The following is a 15,282-nucleotide window of genomic DNA, read 5'->3' as shown; positions in this document are numbered from 1 at the left end:
CTGTGTGTATGTACTAAGAGGAAGAGAATGTCAGTATTTTCTTTAAGACCTTATGAAACAAACATGATTGAGTATTATAGATCTTGTTATATTATTTTTTTTACATGCAGTTATACAATTGCCAGTTAAAAAAAGAATGCAGCTGGTAGATTTTGGAATCCGACAGCTACAGTTGCAGGCAAACAAAAGCGTTAATTTCCATCCCTGCCTCGTCTGCATGTACGAGGTAAAATACCACTGGGACCCACAGAGAAAAACATTCCTCCATAGAGCTCCTCATGGTCAAAAACTCCACAGGGAACCTTTAACAAGAAACTGAGCGTTGCTGTGAAAGCTGAGGCGGTATGCAAGAAACGGTAACAAAGACTATATTTTCTGTATAGGTTGAATGTTTTCAATGTTGACTGAAAGGTGATAGGTGTTATTTTACAGATCCATCATAGAATCAGTCCTGACCTTCTCGGTTATTTGTTGGTACGGCAATTTGAATGTGGGAAACAATGATTGACTGGGAAACATTGTCAAGGTGGAAAGAAAAATCATTGGTGAACAGCAGCGTTCTTTATCAGTCATTTTTTAGTTGAAACTAAATCCATCTTCCGAAAACCATAACATGTTTTAAAGGAATTAGACATCCTGCCCTCTAAGACGCAATTTTTCCTTGGTTTCACAGACAGGTAATACTTTTATATTATACCTATTATTATTGTTGCACTAATCTTTGATATCTGTAATTGTCTCATTGTGTTTTTGTTTGCTTTTATGATGCTTTACGGCAAACATAATTTCATTTTGTGCAACAACAAAGATCTGAAATGCTCTGTGTTGTTATTATTCTGTAGATGTCTTCAATGTTATATTCAGCTACACATTTCTTGCATTTGTCAGGTGTGTGTAGTTTCTTCTCTGTAGAGCCGAAATGTTACCTACAACCCTGCTTCTTCTACAACCTAATCCTCGCAGCAGGGACTCTCTAAACTTTCAGCCTCCTTGTGCTTTAATCAAAGATCCACATCGTGGCCTCCACAGGTTGCTGCAGGGAGCAGCTGAGTGCAAACCTCGTCCATCTCTGTCACCTCCCCCACCATATGATAATGAGTCGCACAGTTTGGCTGTTGTCTAAGCTAATGCAAATAAGATTGTGACTCACTGTGAATGCCCTTCAGTGTGACGGGTAGAGGATTTTTCATCATCTGCTTGTCGAGAGTCTTAATGAAGTATCTTTTTTTTTTTTCATAAATACTGAAATCCTGAATGGGCGTCAACCTATAAAACTACATTTCATTTGTATTATGCAAGCAGTTTGTACATTTAGTGGAATAGTTGGCTCTCTGTGTACCAATGGTACCATGTGAAGACGCCGTTTCGGCCGCGGGTCAAGTATCACTGTCTAGTGTTTCCTTCACTAATACAAAACCCAAGAGAAGACATATGCTTGAAATAAATTCTGCATATTTTCAAATATGTCCCGTCAGAAAGACAGGAAATATCGTTAATAATAAAAAGGACAATGTCTTTATTGTTTTAAACCATCACAAACTAGGATAAAAAAAGACTAAATGTATGATTTCCAAACACACTGTTGTATCTTTTCACCCCCAAATGATTTTCTTTTCATGACTCTCCCACCCAGTAGCAGTGTAATTAAATAGACTTGAGTTTCTATTGACGGGTTCTTCAGGGACTTAAAGTGTAATGTACATTAGCAGTCAGGTGTTGCAGGAAGAAAGGTAACCCTGCCATCAGCACTTTGTTGTTAGACCCAGAACTGCTGCTGCAGCAGAAAGTGGTCTGAGGTCAGTTTGTAATAACAGGTAAGTTATTAGAAGGGAAACCTGTGAACATTTACATACAACCGCAGACACAGCCCTGAAGAGGATGAAGGCCCTGTAAGTCCTTTCAAGGTGGCTGATTCTAATAAAACAAGGATTTCTACAAATACAATGACTTTGTTTTGTGGCTTTTGAAGTCAAAAAGGTGAACCCATATTTCGCAGTCTCTTTTAATAGGAACAAAATCATTTGCGTTATTCACTTCAAACAGATCAAAACATAAAAATAGTTTCAGATATAGTTCCAGCCATGATACCAACTTCCTAGTTTGTTGATTTTTTATCAAAAAATAGATGAGAAAAAAAGTACGGGTTGTAAATTTAAACAGCATTTTGAGGTTAGACTGTAAAACCAAAACAGAAAATGTCTTGGCAGAATAGCTTGTGAAAAAGGCTTTAACAGTACTCTAAAAAATGAAGTGAGATATTTTTGTCCTCAAATGTTTTTCATATGTATCTGTAGACTCAGAGGAAGGCAGGTTTAAAAGCATAGAGCGACCCAAAATAATGATTACAGATTTCACTAATCTGCCCTAAAAGGTGTATAAATACTTCACAGTATTACAGCACAAAGGTGTTTATGCCCCATAACACTCCACCGGAGAGTAACGTAACCAAAATAGGCAACAACCCTCTCCAGACTGCAAGATGTCATTTTTCCCACCTGCTCCGCCAAACAATGCAGAACCACAATTAAGCAGACCTTGTATGTTGGGCCGCTGCATGAGTGTCTGCGGCAGCTGAGTGATAAATTATAATCCCCATTGAACAATGGGCGGGCTTTGAAAAACAGTGTGTGACTGCTTGAAATCCTGGGTGTTACATAAGATGTACAGACGCAGATAATAGAAACTGAGAGGGCTTACACGGAGTCTGAGAACCTGAACATGATAAAATGCTTCTGGATGCTTCTAATGACTTTATATTGAGAAATCTCCTGAAACAGATGAAATGCTTGTGTATGCATTGAATCAATGGCCCTGTTGGGGGGGGGGGCTGGATGTTTCTTGAAAGTGCCGCTTTTCTATTTTCATTCAATTGGTGTTTCATTTGTGGACGGGGATTGCAGTCCTGTCCTGTGTCTGCTAGTAGATGCATTCACACAGGCACACGCGCGCACACACACACACACACACACACACACACAGCATGTGTGTCTGTTTAATGGGCTTGGAGCCAGCAGAGTGATGATTTCCCCAGAGAACAGGCCACAGCAAGCAAAGGCAGCACTGCTGCAGCGCCACAGGTTGGCCAGCGTGGCACCACTGAACTAGGAAGGAACAGCTGCCCACCGACCCCATGGGAAGTGTAGTGAACCCACCGAATGGATGGCTCAGGTGTGTTAGACAACAGGACCTTTCAATACATCTGCCGTAGCACGTACTTCAGATCCAATGCCTCCTGCTGCCCTACCACTTACCACTAGCCTTTCACCAGGCTGGACCTCTCTCTCTCTCTCTCTCTCTCTCTCTCTCTCTCTCTCTCTCTGCTTCTCTCCAGCCTCCTCCAGGAGCACTTTATTTATGATCCACTGAGCAATAAACAGACACAATGTTATTGCATTCATCATTCTGACGCTGCCTTTATCAGTAAAAGAACAGCACTGATTGTTTGTTTCATTTTTTTTTTTTAAATCCACACGCGACCACTTGCGGTTGTGAGAGTAATTACTGTCCTCTCAAAGTAGCAAATGTGACGTTGTAATGTCGCAGCACCTATTAGGAACGAGGTTGGGGTGGATGGTTGGGTGGACATGTGACTGACATAAGGTAAAGATAGAGAAAGATTGTGTTAATGGTAAATATGATAAGAAGATAAGAAAAATTATGGCTTTGCAATTTCTAATACTGCATTGACCTTAGACTGAGAAATCTGAAATATAGACTTATTGTCCAATGTTTTTACATCACGTCTTACTTTCTACAATATATGTGTGCATGGGAACCACGGTGTTGTTCAGTTTAGATCAAGATTGTGGTTATGCTAAATAAATTATGGTCTGGTTAAGGCCTTTATACACTTGAAATGTTTCTTTTGTTTATGCAATAATTCAAACGTCAATTTATTTATATTATTAATATACTATAACGTTGTTTTTGTCATGAGTACTTTCACTGAGAAAGGGAAGATTACTTGGCATTATACAAACTCATGCCCCCACAGCCTTATTTTGACCCTAAAATTGATTAGGCTAACAAAGGGAGGGCCTTGTCTCTACTCGATGTTTGGAGTTTGGAGACGAGAAGAGTTAAAAAGGGAAGGTGAAAGCAAATTCACATCCTTGGTTAGCTGCAGGGGAAGGAAAATGAAAGAGGGCTGAGGAGTACGGGAGGAAAGTGGGAAGGCTACATACATCTGAAAGGAGTTTGAGGAGATAAAAGGAAACCTCCAGCCCCCCGGGCTCTGGGACACCCTGCCAACCTGCTTAGGCTGGCAAAACCAGTGTCATCTTTTACTGTAAATCACTTCTTACAGGAATTCTTCTATGCTCAGCAGGCGTACCAGAATCTACTGCACGTGGTTGAATGTTCATTAATTCCTTATCGGAGCTGCACATTGACTTTGTAGGCCAGCTGATAAGGTTACTGTAGAAAACATCATCCAATTGTCCTCCCTTTCTACAATAGAGCACTAGAATTCCACCAATACATTATCAATTCATATGATAGTTAATTCATTGTCATTGTTTAACACATTCTTGGTGGATTTTTTTTCTGATCTGATTGGGTGAGAACTTAGAAGAGAGGAGAAAGGGATATAAGAGAGGCATGAAAAGAAAAGATAAGAGGATAAAACAAAAGGAAAGCAAACAAGAGGAAAGAATGGGAGAAGGTAGGTAAGGTGAGTTAAGGAGAGGAGGAAGAGGAGGGGATAGAAAGGAAAAAAGTAAGCAAGAGAGGAGAGGCAGGAGCAGAGGGGAGAGGAGGAGGAAGGAGATGAGAGGAGGGCATTGGAATAGAAGGGAGATGAAGAAACGAGAGAGGAGAATAGCACCCTTTCAGTTGTATTTTTGTGGAGGCAGAGACAGAGGCATGAAGTGGAGCGGGTTAGGTGGAGGGAGAGGAGGGGAGGCTAATGACGGTAGGGGAGGCAGACCGGGAGCTTGTAACGCCATCGCCACGCTCTGCTGGCCAAACAGGAGCTGATAGGGCAAATGTGTTTCTGCTCAGGTGTGCTGAATTATTAAATAGACATTCAGAGGAGAGGCCAACCAACATCAGCCCCCTGACCGGCTGTGGATGGTCAACACTGTGTATGTGTGTGTGTGTGTGTGTGTGTGTGTGTGTGTGTGTGTGTGTGTGTGTGTGTGTGTGTGTGTGTGTGTGTGTGTGTGTGTGTGTGTGTGTGTGTGTGTGTGTGTGTGTGTGTGTGTGTGTGTGTGTGTGTGTGTGTGTGTGTGTGTGTGTGTTAAAGTGTTATCCACTAGTGATCTGTAAAACACTGACTGCTGTAGCTTAACGTGCTCTGTGGTGCTGAAATAGCGCATATGTACATGTGTTACTAGAATATTCTAGGTTAAAAGACTCCACAAAGCTTCGTCTGTTCCCACCAGTTGTGAAACCTCTATTTAGCTGCGGTACTAGATTCAAGGCTAAAAGTCTCCTTATCCAATAATGAACATGTGCGGCTGAACAGAAGATACGCACTGAAATTCAGGTCAGCAGCAACCTGGCTTGGCTGAAAGCAGAACAGGTGAGTGGAAAATAGTGTCTACACTGTAAAACCCTGCCTACAAATGACCCAAAAAGTGTTGACTCTAGAGAAATGTGATAGTGTCAAACAAAGAATCGGCCAATCAAGTAATCAAAAAAGATTTCTTGGATAATCAAGCAACTAAAAACATCTTAACAATGACTATTAAAAAAGACTTCAGAAAATAAGGATAAAAGCTCCTAAAGACAGATTATTTGATTTGTAATTCTGCCCAATCAAGTTTAAAAATAAAATGCAATTTGTTTTAAATCATGGATTAGAAAGAAAAAAATAAGATTTAAGAGCCTAAAAAAAGATATTATGAATTTCTTGCATTGTCATTTTTTCAGTGTAGCAGAGCTGAAACCTTCACTCGAGTGATTCATGAGTTGATGGACGGAAAAAACAATCAGCGACCTTTTTGAAAATCAATTAATAGTTTTGGGGGTTTTTTTTAAGCAGAAATGCCAGAAATTAGCTGTGTCCAGCTTCTGGGACAGGAGGATTTTCTGCTTTGCTTTATCATATATGACTGTGCATTGAATATCTTAAGTTCCGGTAATTGAAAAAATAATAATAACAATAATAACAGATGAATCGATGAGGAAAATAATATTTAACTGCGGTAGAACAAAAACCTCCACTTAGCTTGTTAGCCTGGTGTCTTCACTAAATAGACAAAATGTGAGGTGTGAAATGTCAGTTTAGCTCCGCTGTGAACTCATATGCACGCAGCTGTAATATAACATGACATTAATCAGGGCCCATCCTTCAGAGGGCTGCCTATGTGAACACTGATATGACGCGCCGGGCTAATGAGAGAGGGCGGAAGCACAAAAAAAAATGAGGAGGGTGAGGGCAAAGATAAGAACAGGGGCATAAAACAACTACGAGGGAAACATTTATATGAGAGAACATTAACGTGTCAAAAAACAACAACAGAGAGACGTTCCTGTAAGTCTCCGCAAGAGCACTCAACTAGAAAATGACTTGAAATAAAAGTAAAGAGCGGTACGTTTGGTCGATTTTATAGAGCAAAGAGCAAATACTAAAGGCCAAGTTACAAGTTTGTAATTTTAATACACACAGAGTTTAGGTTCAGCACCCGTGTCAAAGCAATAACTAAATCAGCCTTTTCTAAAACAAGCCAGAATCAGAGGTCTCACGTCCAGACGAGATTTAGAGAAGCTCATTTTCATCTCCAGCCACATACTCCAAAAGGTTCCTCGTCTTCTATTCCAATAAAGATCATTAGACAACAGCGACAAATATTCTTGACTGAACATTTTACTCCTGCATGAATCTTCCTTTTTGGCTACCATTTAGTTATCACATTTGGGAAACCTCCTGTAACTGCACTGCAACCGTATATCTTATTCATTATTGTATGTATCTATTTGTGTTTTATGATGATTTCATCGTCCTTTCCTTTTTCTCTTCATTGTGTTGGCAGCGCTACAAACTGTAAAAACAACAGTGACATATGACCTCATAAACCTGTTATACTGTGCTTTCCTCTCTACTCACCCTGCCAATAGAGAGCAACATTAACATTTATTTGGAATTGAGTGTCTGGTCATCTGATGAATGTAAATCCACAATTCAACATAGCTATGTTGACCAGCTAGTTGCTAATTTTGGTTGTCTGCTTTTTGGTGCTTTGTGGTTGTAGTGTAGAGAGTGTTTTAGAGGTTTTTTTGTTGAAAATAGATAGAGCAGAAACCGTTATCTAAAACAGTGAAGTTGCAGTCCAGAGTCCAAAACAACGAGCTGAAAGAAGCTAGAAGTGCTCCAAAGACGTTAACGGGAACTGTGGATTTGTTGATAAGTCTCTGTTGGTTTTTCACAAGTCATTTGATCCACTGTTAATATGACACATCTGGACCCTTTAAATTGGGTTGTAAGACATGTATTTGCCTTAAGTAAAACACTTGAATTGCCCCTGTGTTTGAAAGGTTCTATTCAAATGAACTTGTGAGTGAGGTCAGGGAAGAGAAAATTGCCGGCAGATCAGCTGCAACTGGTTTCTATTTTAACCTGCGTGACCTCCAGACTGCTCCCTCATGTCACATGCCAACCAAATCTCTAATCTTGGCTTTAACACTGCGACAAAGAAAGCCCGCTGCTTCGCTCTCCCTCCTTCGCAACTTACTCCCTCACTCACTCACTCCCTCACTCACTCACTCCAGGGACCGATGATGAAGGAGATGGAGAGCGAGGACGTGAGAGAAGGAGTGGAGCGAGAAATAGAGAATGAAGGCGAGAGAGAGAGAGAGAGAGAGAGAGGGAGAGGTCGCTGTGTGAGCGATAAAACGCCACAGGCTTCCTTAATGAAAAGCCTCTCATGGCGATGGAGAGATTGCCTGTGAAATGGGCTGCTGATTGGAGAAGCAGCAGCTTGGTGCAGTGTGCAGACTAATTAAAGTATTGAAGGGGTTGGGGTGACAGGGGAAAGATTAGCCCTGCCCCAGGGTTAGCCGAGCCGAGGGGAGCCAGACAAATACACCTTACATCTGGGACAACTACGTGGGACAATGGGGGAATATGCCACAAGCAAACCTTGAAGCCATTTTGAACCATTGCTTTACTCCCATGTGGACACTGTTGTTGATTGCGACATAATAGATAGTAGCTTTAAAACCTGTTTAAAGGTTATTCCACCAAAATTACATCTCTTTCTAGAAACTGTCCCTGTCTCCCTTTCTATTTCTTCCATAGACGGTAGATTGTGCTTGCAGTGAGGTCTGTGGATTATCTTGATGAACTGAGAAATTCTGGAAAGAAATGTTGCTGTTGATGTTTTCATATGTAATTTGAATTGTATTGGGCTCGAGGCAGAAATTACAAAAACCGTGCAAATGTAACCAGATGTATCTGCATGGCTAGAGACTACAAGAACCAAGTGGAAACACATTGCGTTATAATGTTTGAGTGAACTAACCTTTTACTGTGGTTTGATAGTATGTACTGTGCTCGAATGGATTAAAGTCAAACTGTCCGTCATCAGCAACAGATGTAGTTTGCTTAGTTGTCACTGAGATGGCTAAGTTTAGTTTTTAACAAGCGTAGACAGCCATGGTAGCAGTGAAGCTGTACCTAAGTAAATGAAAATATTGCAATTTTGCAGGTGAGAAACAAGCAAGGGAACCTCACTGAGTTGAAGGGAAATAATGGAAAAGTGACGGACATGTCTGGAGAAAAGCAAATATATAAGGGAGAAGAAATAGCCGGCTGATTGGGCACCTAGGAAGACAGACTGGGTCAGAGATCATGGAAAAGCTGTCAACCTGCCACTGCTGCGGCTACTCAAAATGACCAAATTGTGTTTTTCACTCACATGGTTTGGAGTTTTATGAGAAATATGTTATGTGAATCAGTCCATTACCCACCAGTCTGTCACGCTAATTTGGGATAACTTCATTCATTATTTGCAATATCATCATCGTTATCGTACGTCTCTTCTCATTTCAGCTTTGCAATGTCATATCCCGCCTTGCTGCTAAAACCACCGTTACCCACAGGCTTAATAATGTAGCTGCCTGTCTGTCGATCAAGTGCTGAAAAGTAAACTCCTTCCTGCTGGCATCTCAACACCCAACAGCAGAAAATACCAGGGGATGATGTGGAAGGAACTTATTAGTGAGTGGCATTTAAGATGCAATCCAGACACACAAACGGGGAATTTATAATATCAATAGAGAATGATTGACAAGTTCTTTCTCTCCAGTGAGTGTGCTAACAAAACAATCATAAACTCTGCTATTAGGGATTTCATGATGAAGGAAAGGACAAATCTATATTTGGAAACCCTTAATGACCATCTCCTGGCAACAAGCATAACACTCTGTCCTCAGGTGAACAAGTGGTTCAGGGTGCACAATAAACAATATTACACCAAATGTATATCCACCGCAGCGTGATATATCTATGCGCACTTCATCAAAACAGCGGACTTTTGTGAGATGATTTTAGTCATTTGTCTTAGAAGGAAAGCAGACAGCTTAAACAATATTTTCAATATTATTATTAATGTTGTAATTAGTATCAAACTTGTACTGGAGCAGCAGGAAGAAGTTCTCTGCAGCATGCATATCTGATAACAACGAGCTGCTTTAGCTCAGCACTTACAAGCATTCCAATGCATTAAGAAAACACTACATTTATTCTTATTACACACAATGACGCCAGAAAAGCCATTAGTGCTTTTGTTTTTACTGCAGGGCACTTCATCTCCTGCAGTTCTTATTGATTTATAGTAGAAATACAAGGACTTATTGAATGGAGCAGGTCAGTTTCACCTGAATTTTAAACAGATTCTACATCCTCATGCATTGAGAATGTTTTTGTGTTTGCTGCTTTAGAAGAAGATTACCATAGTTCACAGTAAATTTGTGTGGTATGGACAGCTAAGAATATGATTTACAAGATAGAAAAGAGATGAAACTGGGGAGGAAATGCAGATATGCTGCTGATAATGCGCCATTGTTTGTATGGAGAAAAAAAAATGTTAAACTAGTGTTTTTGCCAGAATTTTAAAAGTAAAAAACAAAATCTTAGATTTTTTGGGAAAATTAAAACTATAAAAAGTCAATTATTAAAAGCAGATATAAATTGTATAGCATCCAATTATTATTCCTTTAAATTGAATTGTGTATATATATTATATATATTCTCTGCTCTAGTTGACAGACAGTTAACAGCGCATAACAGCGGGGTGTAAGATGCAGGCAGGTGCAGCATACATGGAACGCCATAACCAAGTGGCTGGCAAAATGTGCAAGAACATCTGTGTCGAGCATGGGCGGGAAGTACCAATTTCAAAGAGGGAGGCACCTTAAAAAAGTGTCTGAGACATATATATGTAGTATATAGTACATATAATGAATACAGGGGAAAGACTTAATATTTGGCATTCATTTCTCTGCTGGTTCCTTTTGGCCTAGCAACCCGCCAGACAAAAAAAAAGTATTCCAAAAACAATGCCAAATATTCATTGTTTCCCCTTTCCACACACTTGTGGGGCGCTGGTGTTAAGAACCCTGGTTGATGACACACAATTATGAATTTTGACATATTGTTTCCTACAGGACAAGAAGTTCAAAATCCATGTACACCGTGCAGCATTAACACCTATGACTAGGAGAGAATTGTACAACCTGACAGGGATAATGGTGTTAACAGCTGAGCTAAAATCAAGGAACAGAACAAGTGCATATATGGAGTTGGACTCGAGGTGTTGGAGAATGAAATGTAAACATTTGATCTCAAGGAAGGCTTGTGGAAAAGGTGCACTGTCTTTTTCGGTGTGTGTAGTGTACTTTTCTGTATGTTGTCATCTGGAACAATGTGTTGCACCTTTTGACACTGCATCATCCACTCCCCTATTTGCCCTGTTTGCAAACTGATGAGGGTCTAGTATAATACTGTATTCTCTAAGTTCCTACAGACTAGGCGCTCCAGCGCCTTTATGACAACAGACATGAGTGCAACAGGCCTGTAGTCATTGAGGCAGGTGACATTGTTTTTCTCAAGCACTGGGATGATCACGGTGAATTTAAAACAAGCAGGTATCACAGATGTGGTGGGAGACCAATTGAAAATGTGAGAGTTTGGAAGTAAACTGGTGTTTGGGAGTAAACTGGTGTGCACTGGCTGTGTCTGAGATTGAAAAAGGGGGGTGACCAAACAACCCGGGTGGGAGAGACTGAAAGAGCTTGTCTGAGCTTCACTGAACTCAAATCTACAGTAAAACTCATAAAGCCTCTCAGTAAGGGAGGGGTCAGAGTCACTAGAACATGATGCTTGGTCTTGTAGTCAGTGAGTATCTGCAAGCCCTTCCAAACGCCCTTAATGTCATGGAGTTGGAGCTTGTTTTCAACTTTTACTACATAATTTGCTTTAGCTGTTTTAACTGCCTTTTGAAGTTGGTATTTAAGGTGTCTGTATTGTACTTTGTCACCACATTTAAATGCAGCATTTTTCTCATAGGCGCCTTACTTCCTTGTTGAACCAAGGCTTGTTGTTACTGTAGCTGGTGACACTTTTGGTGGGGACTCAGAAATTTACGTGGGACATTACAGTGTCACTGAAAATGTCAATATCAATGTCAATACTCCAGTGAGTAATACTGAAGATAAAACAGATGATGCTGTTTTGCCCTCATTGTTCTCAGTGAAGTTTACTGGAAGTAATGTATTGCACTACTAATACAGCGTTTTATGTGGAGTGAGCACTGCACCGGACTCCATTTAAAAAGAGTGGCCTTTTAAATGCTACCTTGATTGAAAGAAAATAATGGGAATTAAAGGCCAACATATATATATATATATATATATATATAGGTGGGGTTTTTCAAATACCTTGACGGGTTTCTTGCGCGATGACTCAGCCTCGTTGTTCTCGGCCTCCTCGTGCTCCTTGCTACCTTGTGGCAGGTTGGAGTAGTTGGCCAGGCTGCTGAGAAGAGATGCCACCATAGGACTTGTGTCCATCTCCTCCTGTAGAGACAAACATTACCAAAAGGGCTGGAATCAGTGGGTTTAAAGGGTTTTTAAAGGAGATGCAATTCTTTAAAGAGTATGAGCCCACAGCTTTGGGACAGCTGGTAAAACTGCATTTAAACCCGTCTCAGCCAGCCAGGTGAAACATGTGCTGTAATAGAAATAGTGTACTGTACTCAGATAAGTAATTATTTTAATAAACAAAACAAAGTGCTTGTACAATAAATTGTTCATTTTCTGATTTTCTTTCTATTTTCTTGTTTAATCTACAATTCCAACTGAGAGCACAATGTAAATACATTAGTGCAGAGCTGTGGCAAATTGCCTTGCTGAAGTTCTTTCCTGTAGCAGTGTGATGTTTGCTTGCATTAACCTGAGGTTCCAACATGTCCTTCACACAGTAATTACCCTCATCAATAGATGTCGGAGACCCCATTCAATCACTGTATTGTGAGAGTGAGTTTATCCTGCTTATCATGTCTGATTGTGTGCATTGTGTGTTTGTGTGTGTGTGTGTTTGTGTGTGTGCAGAACACTGGACCCTTACCTCAAACAAGGCCATGTTCTTGCCGTCATACTGCTGGGTCTTCTCTTCGGCAGCATCACTGCTGTTGATGAAGGGGCTGTTCTCCTTGGGGTTACTGTCACCTGAAAGAAACAGACACACACCTTCACTTTTAGACACACAGACCAGACATGAGCGTCTTTGTGTCAAAATAACACTCTTGTGCGCGAGAACAGGCCAACTTTTATTTCATTATTTGTTAATGTATTGATTAAGCAAAGAAAGACACACCAGGAGAGGAGGGGAGGCTTTTTACGTCTCCATAAGTTCCCTCAGTCAGACATGCAGAGGAACAGAACCATAACTAATGGAGTGCACATTCACAATAAGTGCAGCGCTCTATATTCCATATGGCCAGAGGAAGAATGCAACTTGGAACATCTCAATCAGTTTTTCTCTACACTGACAAACGAGGAGCTCACAAGATTGAACACAAACGCAGCCAAACATTAAGAAATGTTTGGCAGCTTTTTTACCCCTGAATCACAGAGCAGTAGTAACAGTGTGATGTGATCTTACAGTATTTAGGTGACAGCCTGCTGTAGGCATCATGATTCCATTAAGAAGCATCTGTGCACAAGTTCACAGTATTAAGCCATGAAGAAAATTTCCAAAACAAACAATATTGGGAGGACAGCGACCGACTCCTGGGGAAACAACATTTTGAAGTGTAATTGTTCCACTTGTAACATAATAACTCTTCTTATTTCTCTTTTCAGGGTTTTTGTTGCTATGTTTTTTTCTTTTTGAGCAGAATGAGAGATTGAGAAGATGATCCCACTCTTTTCGATGTTAACATGCTGATTAAAGGCAAACTCAACACTTTCTGAATCAGTTTCTATAATAACAGCCCTAAAAAAAAATTGTTTATTGTGAAGTAGCCACAGGACGCTTCATTTGTTAAGGTTATTAAAGCTTAGTTTTTGGATATTTTATACAGGTATTTGTTGAGCTTAGAACTGGCTAATGGGTTAGAACTGCAGGTGCTTATTGTAATACACATAATTAAGGTAATGCATACATACCTGTGCTGCTGCTGGAATTGAGACAGCTTAATTGTGCTTCTACATTAGATACCTGTGGTGGCTCTGTGGGTAAAAACTGTCAGTTTGGGCTGGATTGTGTGCCGGCACTTTGTTGAGACAACATGGATCAGGATGAGGAGAAGCTCTGCAATCTTTTTTGTTTTCTATAGTAATCGTGGTTAGATTTGCAATTGTAACTCAAGCAAAGCAATTTATCTTATTTTCAGTCTAGAAAGTGTTGGAAAAATCCCAAAGCGACGTCTGAAAATATGTTGTTTTGTCCGAAGAACAGTTCAAAACCCTATATTTAGTTTACTACTATATGAAACAGAAAAGAGCAAAAAATCCTGACATATGAAAACCTGGACACTTCAAATGTTCGGAATATATTATTGATTATTAAAACTGCTGGATTAATTGACCCAAAGGTTTTAGCATTATACTGTTAGTGTTTTATTTAGAGAGCAGAATGTAAACAGGACATACCAGATGTAATCATGCAATCACCACCATAATGAGTGCATAACTCTGACTCTTTAATCCCAGTGTTAAAGCAGTGCTATGCTGGCCTATACTGTAAATCAATCCCGACACTGAAAACAATTGAACACCCTGACAAAGATTGGGAACAATGGATCAACATCTGAAATAAACACAGATGATTGAAGACAGTGGACCTGTTAGGTAACACCACAGCCTTATGTGGATGTCGGTCATTTTACACCTTACTGTTTGGAGCCTTAGGCTGTAATTAGCCCCAGCACTTAAAGCGCTTCCTAACCAGACGTTTGCTCTTGTCTCAAAAAAATAATTAAATTTAGAACCACTTTGTTCACCAAGTACAATGAAGGTCTTGGTGGTGAAGGCTGCACAGAGTAAGCTGTGTTATTTGCGCCTTCCCCTTCAAGCATCTCTTGAGGGAGACAGCAGATTGCTCTCCCTCTGGCTCTCGGTCCTGTCTTAGACTGAGCAGCACGAGACCCAGTTATTTATAGCCAGGATACTGCAGCCATGTGCCATGACGTCGGGGCACCGCTAACTGCCGGCACACTGTTCTACAGAGACAGAGCAATAGGGCCACTCAGACGGAGGCGCAGAGAAAAAGGGCCGTGCACAGAGATCCGGGGCATGAAAAGAGCACCAGAAAAAAAGAAAAAAGCAAGCAGAGGAGAGGAGAGGTGAAAAAGAGTTGGAAAGCAAGAGAATAAGGGTCCAGATGAGAAGATGGAAAGAGACACAGATAGATGGAGCGGGAGCGAATAGTGACAAGGAGAGAGATATGAGCTCAGACAGACAAAGACAGACCTGAAATGGGAACCCACAGAGGGAGAGAGAGGGAGAGACACTTATGTCTCCGGCTGTAAAATGTAAAAGCTTCTACTGCACTTAGGGTTCAGCTCACAGTGACCAGGCAGGTTAAAACATACACAGTGAAACTAGAGCATCCAGCTGAGTGTTTTCAGAACATTTGTATTATTAAACTTGTTTGGTTAAAGCTATTTTTACCTCTTCAGCGAGGATGATGTGCCTTTGTGATACAGGATGCTACTGTGGGAAGGAGAGCCAGGCGTGATGTATGTCTGTATGTATGAGCACAGATGAACATGAGGAAGATGTAATATGCACTAATGTATGCTTTTAATTACACACACACACACACACACACAC

General features: G+C 40.6%; 1 protein-coding gene across 5 annotated transcripts in view; it reads right to left on the bottom strand.

The window, feature by feature from the left end:
- slc12a5a (solute carrier family 12 member 5a) overlaps positions 1-15,282 on the bottom strand; it is a 171,749-nt gene that overhangs the window by 39,867 nt on the left and 116,600 nt on the right. For all 5 annotated transcript variants that reach the window (XM_032514135.1, XM_032514134.1, XM_032514137.1 and 2 more), the window contains exons 2-3: positions 12,572-12,672; positions 11,884-12,021 (exon numbers count right to left, since the gene is read on the bottom strand). In XM_032514135.1, coding sequence (XP_032370026.1) covers positions 11,884-12,021; positions 12,572-12,672 — 239 coding nt within the window. The remainder of the gene's footprint in view (positions 1-11,883; positions 12,022-12,571; positions 12,673-15,282) is intronic.

Source organism: Etheostoma spectabile, chromosome 4 (genome assembly GCF_008692095.1).
Source record: "Etheostoma spectabile isolate EspeVRDwgs_2016 chromosome 4, UIUC_Espe_1.0, whole genome shotgun sequence".
In the NCBI taxonomy this organism is placed as follows: Eukaryota; Metazoa; Chordata; class Actinopteri; order Perciformes; family Percidae; genus Etheostoma; species Etheostoma spectabile.
The sequence above is the reverse complement of the archived record's forward strand: the minus strand, read 5'-3'. Positions and strand labels throughout refer to the sequence as shown.